Consider the following 8,819-nt stretch of genomic DNA (forward strand, 5'->3'; position numbering starts at 1 on the left):
TTGAAGAGATCTATTTGTTTATTAGTTCCTTTCTAGATTCACATTCAATTCATTTGCATGAGTTTGAACCTCAGCTTACACATTTAAGCAGCAAAACATTCTCACAATATGGCTTCTACAACAGTTCTCTCTTTGGCAATTTTGTCTTGGTAATAGGATGCGGTCTATACTTGAAATGGTGAGGAGGTAAAACCTTACTATTTACAGTGTTGGGTAAGATGCGTTCATAAACTGCCAGCTGGTGCTTGCCCTTCAGAACTCTCCTCCAGAGAACTTCCAAACCACCTGGCGACGTGAGTCTCTTCTCTATGTTATGCTTGTTGTATCGTTTCCAGGCACTGCCTTTGTAATAGACCCTGACCTTGGTTCGCACACACTGCTTTATAACTGGTTGTGCTGCACACAGTCCATTTGACAAGTCTTGTTTCAAAGGCAACGCACTGTATCTACCAGCAAAATCCTGGTTGAAAGCCGTAGATATACATCGGTGTGCAGATCTGTTGTTACAACCCAATGATGCAGCGTTTGAAGACATATGTTGAAGAGGTCTTGTCAGAACCCTCAAAAGACTCCTGAAAGATTGAAAAGTACTTTGTTACTGTTACCCCTTCATGACAAGAATGGCATATATCAGTGGTGTTATAATGCTCTAACCATGAAACTGATTTCTTAAAACATTTTCCAACAAAAAAAAACAAAAAAACAAACAAAACAAACAAAAACAAAAACAAAAAATGCCTTCAAATTTGAATGATTAGAGTAGATATATAATATAAAGTAAGCCCACAGGAGTTTTATACTGTACTATTTATAATTAAAGTGGATGTTAGCTTCTGATTTTATGGAGGACTTGCAGATCCACCTCTTCAATGGTTTTGGAACAACAACATCTCATATTTTTTTCCAGTTACATGGTTACAGCATGACCACCATCCATACATTGTAATTTCCTATGTCAATAAAAGAATGAAGCACCTGATATACTGTGATCGATTTAACATAAAAATACACAATTACACAGTACATGTAGCCTACAACATGTACATTGTAATTGAGCCTTTGCCAAAAGGTGGGACACCTGTGTGTGACAAATGAGATCCAAATCAACTTTATGTTGTAACTCTGGCTTAAATGGCGGAAATCGGGAAAAGTTCGTTCATGACACAAACTTATGAATAATAAAAGTTCCTTTCTTCAGCTAGGTTGAGGTTATGTTATGAGACATAGCAAACAACTTCCAAAAACATAGAATTGACAGGATGTAAAAATCTTTATTAATTTTTTATAAAATTACTTTTTTGTGCCATCATAGTAGTTATGAACGAACAATAAGAGACCAAAAAACCATCAATTATTTCAAGTTTCTTTGACTAGAATTGTCTGTAAAAATAACACTCCAGTCTAATTATAGCCAAGTGATAAATAGAAGACCATTTAAAATATGGTCATAGGGCATGTTATGAATAAATTACATTACAGGTTCTTTCACAACCATTATGACAAACTGTTTCGTTCATAACTATTATGATTAGGCCAAAAAAATTAACTGATTGTTCTGTCATTCACATAAAATGGGTTTCATTAATGAGACTCTCCTCAAAATATGCATAGGAAAAATTCAAAAGTATACTCACAGAAAAACCCTCAGCACTCAGAATACATTATATTTATAATGGTTCGTTCATAGCAGTTATGACAAACTTCAGTTTTGACCTAAAAATTAATACATTTGATCTGCCATTCACTTTTTAAAAACTTACTAAATGAATAATATGTATCTGTGTACATGTTTTTAAAGTTTATTACAATTACGGTAGTCTCCGCCTAAACGCACGATGCTCTGGAGGGCTCCTTAGTGAGTGTTTATACGGAGCGTGCGTTACATGAACTTGTGCAAAGGGAGGAAGGGACGCAACCATCCAATTTCCTTGATATTCTAGAGACCCCCCCTTGTGGGGGTCATTTTGGCCGATAATGTGATGAGTGATGACACGTTTTGTGAAGGATTTCCCGACTAGCGGTTATGAATACAAAGGCGTTGAATTGGGGGGGGGGGGGGGGGTGTTAGACAGATTCAATGTAAATGTAATGATACGCACAATAAAATATCAGGAATAGACAAAGAAACGTGGGTGATACAGTATTCTCCGCCTAAACGCACGCTGCTCGGAAGGGCTCTTTAGCGTGTGTTTATACGGAGCGTGCGTTTACATGAAATTGTGCAAAGGGAGGAAGGAAGGCAGTCATCTCAGGCCTTGATATTTTAGTGATCCCCCTTGAAAGGTGGGGGTCATTTTGGCCGATAATGTGACAACACTTCACTGTTTTGTGAATGATTCCCTCAACTGCTGTAATAGGCGTTGAATAGGGGTTGGGGGAGGGGGGCTAAGGCTAAGCAGAAAGACGGACTCACTGTACTGAATGCACACAAAAAAATGTCAGAACAGACAAGAGGGAACTGTTGGTGATAGATCTAGTCATAGGGAAAAGTGCTCAGCCACGCGGCTTTCCAAGCAACCACTCCCGACAGCCCGTTATCTATTGCAAAACTTGGTAAATGCCTGGTTGACAGAATTTCAAGAGATTTTTCTCTAGTGATTCATTGAACAAATACATTATAAGTTCTTAGAGCGCAGCTGAATACTGAACAAATCTTTAATCCAATAGATGCCGTTCTAGTGTTCTACAGCATTCACACATGTTGCGCATCATAGATCTAGGCCTAACTAAACTAAACTATGAATGCAGTATCGTGACTCAAACACCAGTCAGAAACCTTCTCTCCAAGTCAAAAACGCATTTCGAATGACCCATCAAGAGACATTTCAGTCTCCCGACCCCCAACAAATCACCCGACCAGTCGTAGGCCTTTGTGTTCGTGGAAATTTGGGTGTGAAAACGCTGTCCATCACTCTCTTTGTTCGGCATGAGAGGCAGTCTCACCAAATATCTGGTTGTCTAGACTTGTCTTATGCAAGCTGTCTAGGCTGCAGTGAAAATTTCCCCTTGTCAAGCTTTACCTGTCGGCGTGTTTCACGGATCGAAGCGTGCATTTAGGAGAAGTGACCAAGCGTTTGTACGTCTAAATTTTATAGTAAAAGACCTGTCATGTGACGAAAGCGGAGCGTGCTTTTGTATGGCGTGTGTCAAGGAGGAGACTACTGTAACACTGAAAAGCCCTCAAAATATATAAAATCGACAAGAAGTAGTTTTTCATAACAATTACTACAAAAGTAAAATACTGATTAAAATACACACCCATACACTTATGATAAAAAGCAAAATATCAGAATGTAAGCAAGGTCTAACTAATACATCCTTTAGTCGGGTTAATTAAAAATACATCCCAAAACAACTGTAAATTACATGGTACTATAAGGTTTCATTCATAATCATATGACACACTGTTTCGTGCATAACATTATGACAATCCATTATGACAAGCTATATTTTTGCCTCATCTTCGCATCTCTTTTGAGTCATCAGCACGCTGATCTTCCATGTTTATTTATGCAACAATGTAAAAGAATGTTGTGAAAGAGCGGGAAGTCCCGCACATATTTTGCAAAAGTGTTTGTTCATAACATTGTAAGAAGTTCGCTGCAGTCGCTCTCCTGGCTGGGTGACCAGATGGGGCATTTTGTAGAGCTGGAGTCTGCTCGAATAATCGAAAGCTTGCGAGCAGCGGACGGTTTGCGCCAGAGGCTTGCGAGCAGGCTTGTGCTTAGCCTCCCGCTCGCTACCGGGGGGGAACTTCCGGTGCATTGTGAGTCGCGGACAGTCTTGCCAGGTTGCGAGCAGGCAAATCAAACCATAGGACTCAAGTGTCTTGCTGTGCTGTGAGCGAGATTTGAGACTCGACGGCCGTCCGCTGCTCGCAAGCCTTCAATTAATCGAGCATACTCCAGCTCTAGTGTCCCGCTGCGCAGTGACACTGTGAGTGGGGTCTCTCTCTCTCTCCCCCTCTCTCTTTTTCAGACGTAAGTGGCTTCATGGATAGCAAGCAGGGTGGGGAGGATGAGGGGGGTCTGACACGAGTGGCTTCGCGGATTGCTAGTTGGTGTGGACTTGACTAGACTCAACATATTATGCTGGTGATTTGATTCGATGATTTGATATAGTGATTTGAGGCTTGTGACTTGAACTAGGGGCTTGCGAGCACGAGCGGGTTTGCTACGGGAGTACAACTCTAGTATTTTGTACTGCTGGCTGTGTGACTGAAAAGTGTTTACAAGTCATATTTAAGTTTAAGCCAAACCATGCGAGAGAGCGGACAATTAACTTCGGATGGATCAATATCAAATCAATGTTTAATAGCGGTCATTCTTGGGGATGGTTAAAACAAATTGGGTTTTCTTAACCTTGGAAAGTCTGATGATGTAATTATGACACGAGTTACTAACTTTCAGCAATCACATCAATATAAAAAAATGAAACCGTGTCAATGGACACATGGTGTTATGATGGTGTGTATACTAAACATTTTCCATATTTGAATGCACTTCTGTTAATAGTTTAAGATTTAAAATATTCTGTACTTACAATTACATGTGCACTAAAGATGAGTAAAAAATGCTCCATTTTTAGTACAAGAGTAAGGGCACTATTTGCGACCGGCCAAACTATGCGGCCTTTCCTTCTAAAATAAAAACTCAGGTCTTGTTTCATTTTCCAAACGAAAACCGGGGGCTCTCGTGGCTTAGAGGTTAAAGTGTTGGCCTCTCATTCAAAGGTCGCGGGTTCGAATCCGGGTAGCGACCTAAAAAAAATTTTCTTCTCTAAAATTGTCTCCTTTCACCTCCTTTCCTGCTCTCTAGCAATGTTCTGTCGTCTGCTTTCATCTCCACTTTCTGCCATCATGATGTAATTATGACACAAGTTACAAGAAGTTTTGAAGAATTTGGTCGATCAAAATATCCCAAAGTGAAAATTTGACAGGTCACTTGTCCATGGTCATTACAAAGCTTTCTAATCATATTTTTATTCCATTATAGGTTCATGTGTTACAGTAATGAATAATATCATGCGTTTAACATAATTATAAAGAAAACAACAAAGGGGACCTAGGGAGGGGGCGGCCGCATAGTTATTCCCTTATTTTTAAAAAGTGACTTCTTGCTTGGAGACATCTGCAAAAGGTCCACTCTTTTGGAGAAGGGGCATTGTAATTGTTGTGGTCAGTGCCCATTTAACAGCAATCTAGCTTACATAAATGCATTCAGAAAGCCTGGTTTATAGTTCTTGACTTCTTGAGATCAATCAAGACTGACTCCATTAGATTCAGTGCAGTCTGAAGAAACTGTCCTGTCACTTGTACCTCTTGACAGGGTGACCACCGGGCTCTGGGAATTTAAAAAAAAAATCGCCAAGACCCGGGAATGCTCTGAGAATTTGAGGAAATCTGGAAATTGCCCTGGAAATTACCCTGGGAAATAATAAATGAAACCAAATCTGATAGGGTCAGTAAGTTCATTTTTGCCGGTCGCAATTGAGTTATTCGTTTCGCTTTTCCCGGTCTGATAACAAAACATTTGTGACATACAGGTTGTGAATTATAAACGCTGTGTCGCCGTTAACCCACTCAGTACCATTGGATTTCCAGTAGGAAGATGGTTCAGGACCACGCAAAGGGGAATAAATCCATGTTTGTAATGTACATAGTGGGTATTTTGAAAAAATCATTCTAAAATAACCAATCCATTGATCAAAAAAAATCTTGAAACAAGTTCTTCACAAATGAATAAATTTTAATTTAAAAATTACTTGTTTGTTGTGTGTGTTGACTGTATTTCATAATTGAAGATAAAATCAGCAGAGTTGTAGATCTAGATTTAGATCTAGTCATATGCTCCTCATTGACCTCATTCTCATTGTCCGAATCACCCCCCAAAGGCACAATTAGATCACCATCAATGTCAAATTCACTTCTATTGCTACCTTTCTGTGGGTTTTCTCCCCCAGCACTGATATTTTCATTAAAATTATCCAAAAGTTCGCCTAAATCAGTCCGAACGCGATGCTGGCGGCTTGCGAAGAACGCTCGATCTTAGCTTGCGCGACCCGTGTGAACTGCAGTTTGTTTACATTGAATTTAGTCCAACTAAAATTTCCACAGTTATGTCCCTGCTGCTCTCAAGGAGAGAATGATTTATCTATTTTCTGATTGGTCGAAATGCGGGTTAAATACGATGGTTACCAAGCGTGTACACTTCCCTAGAAACAACGCTACTGGCGCGCGGCCGGCTACGGCCGTAATGGTACTAGGCTTATGGAACGAAAGCGGCCGGCTACGGCCGTTATGGTAGCCTACTGAGTGGGTTAAAATAAATCAATCGAAGTGTATACAGACCTGGTAACCGGGAACAAAGTCACGAAGTATACAGACCCGGTAGGGGAACTCTTTTGTGATTTCGGAAAGTTTCAGCGCCCAGACCCGGTAGTGTGTGTGTGTGTGTGTGTGTGTGTGTGTGTGTGTGTGTGTGTGAGAGAGAGAGAGAGAGAGTTAGAGAGAGAGAGAGAGAGAGAGAGAGAGAGAGAGCAGGGGGAAGTGCTAGCAAAATGTATATGACATGCCCGCCAGTTGGCAGGAGGGAACGAAAGACAGAGACAAACAAAGAAAAAAAGAATGCGAGCGATACACACAGAGAGGGATAGAGATAGAGAGAGAGAGAAAGAGAGAGAGAGAGAGAGAGAGAAAGAGAGAGAGAGAGAGAGAGGGGGGGGGGGTGACTGCTCGATTGAAATTATGACATTGTTCTTTTCTTCAAATTGTGATTCCTCCAACTCCAAAAGGGGAAAAACGATCATTCATCGAAAAGACATCCGCAATCTTCATTTAGTTTTAGATCTAGATCTAAGCTAGCCTCGAAATAGGTCAATGATTTTTATATCTGTTTGTCTAGATCTAGACCTAGGCCATAGATCTAGAAGAACCTAGTTCTACCCTGAGCCAAGAGGGTGCTGAAACTTTCCGAAATCACAAAAGAGTTCCCCTACCGGGTCTGTATACTTTGTGACTTTATTCCCGGTTACCAGGTCTGTATACACTCCCTAAATCAATATTTGCGACTGCAGTCACTTACCAAAAAAAAAAAGAAAATCAAAAGTCTTATCCGGCTGGTCAGTGAACCTGCGCGCGCTCGCATCACATGTCATCGTGTGAGTATGTTTGCAGGGGTCACCAAAGTTCATTCAAAGCCTGCCCCCCATATATCAATGAAACGACATCAACGAGGACGATAGCCTACACCGGCTTCTGATTGGCTAAAATGCAGTATTACTAGATCTAGAATCTAGAGTCATTTAGACTACACGTATCTATTTTACAATGACTGGATTAACAGGGCACTAAAACAATATGTCATAGATCTAGTTGAGGGGGGTAGAAACTAGTGAACAACTGCAGTTTTTATCTGTACTGATCTTTGCCTGGATTCTACAATAGAGATCACCAGCAGACACTCGCCGCTCAATGGTGGCCTAGATTTCTGACTACATGCTTGCAACCCCCCCCCCCCCCCCCCCCTCTCTGAATTTGACCATAATTTGAAGTTTTGCAGTTGTTAGGTTTGATCTTAGCTTGCCGTGCATCGGGAGGACTTCCGTAACGAGCGACCACTTTGAGACAGAGCAAAATTGAGGGCTTGGGGTAGGGGTAGGGTAGGGGTAAGGGTAGGGTTAGGGTTAGGGCCTCGTACGGTTAGGGGTAGGGGTGGAGTTAGGGGTAGGGTTAGGTCTAGGCCTCTTCTTTATTGTGTTTGATGGGGTGGTCGCTCGTTACGGAAGTCCTTCCCGTGCATCAAACGTATAGTATAGATCTAGATCTAGAGCACAACTATGGGGGGTGGGAACTACCGAAAAGCACCCAAAATTGCACGCTTTCAACACAAAAGCGCTGGCTGGAACGTTTGTTCACGGTGAACGATACACAGGTTTGGCCTAGATCTAGATATAGATCTACATCTAGATCTAGCTACTTTCAACACAAGAGCGCTGGCTGGAACGTTTGTTCACGGTGAACGATACACTGGTTTGGCCAAGTTATCAGGGTGAACGCCCGTCGGGTGAGAATAGCCAAAAGGCTCACCTGCGCTATTCTCAAGAATGGATCTAGTCTAGAGGTGTGGCCATGACGAAAGGCATTTCCATTTCAATGACGTGAATCATTAAAATGGTGGTAGTGTCAATCATAGAGATATATATCTAGATCTAGTCAGTCAATGTCATTTTACTTACCCAACAACAAAAGCCATTTCAAGTATCTTTCTAATAGATTCTACGTGAAGTTGTCACCACTTGCAGCCCAGCCCACTGAGTTCAATTCAGCTTCTTACTAAATCTTCACAGTTCATAGCCGTGTAGATCTACTCGACATCAGTAGAATCTACCCCTTTCAGTCTTTAGTTGGGAAGTCCTCAATTCTCAGTTCTCAGTCCTTGCACTGGAGACAAATCCTAAATCCAGAGGATCCTGTCGAGAAATGAGAGTAGCGGGCCTTTACTTTAGGTTTGATCACTTCCGATTTGCAGATTGTGTCCAATTATTAATACTTGGCTGGTTTTTCTCTCTCCTTTTTCCAGCTCGGATTTTTCTTTTTTTTTTAAAGATTAAATTAACTTCTGGTGTATTACATCATGCCCATTGGCGTTGTTTGAAGTAGATTAAATAAATTGGAGCACACACGGAAATCGTTGAGCACACAGGTGGAACAGATATATTTATTTTGACAGATGGGTCTGCTTCATAGATATGTTGGAGATGGGAAATGGGAGGAGTGCGACGTCGCGCTTTTCCCTTTCGTCAACCCGCAGCCACCTCCG

At 41.3% G+C, this 8,819-nt stretch overlaps 1 protein-coding gene across 1 annotated transcript; it reads right to left on the reverse strand.

Annotated features, from left to right (window-relative positions):
* LOC101863636 lies at positions 1-8,481 on the reverse strand. Its single transcript, XM_005090301.3, has 2 exons — positions 8,236-8,481; positions 1-572 (listed from the first exon to the last, which is right to left on the reverse strand). Exons 1-2 carry the CDS (start codon positions 8,250-8,252, stop codon positions 116-118), a joined length of 474 nt encoding a protein of 157 aa, XP_005090358.1. The 5' UTR covers positions 8,253-8,481; the 3' UTR covers positions 1-115.
* Positions 8,482-8,819: the final 338 nt, after the last annotated feature.

This window comes from Aplysia californica, unplaced genomic scaffold, assembly GCF_000002075.1.
Source record: "Aplysia californica isolate F4 #8 unplaced genomic scaffold, AplCal3.0 scaffold00015, whole genome shotgun sequence".
In the NCBI taxonomy this organism is placed as follows: Eukaryota; Metazoa; Mollusca; class Gastropoda; order Aplysiida; family Aplysiidae; genus Aplysia; species Aplysia californica.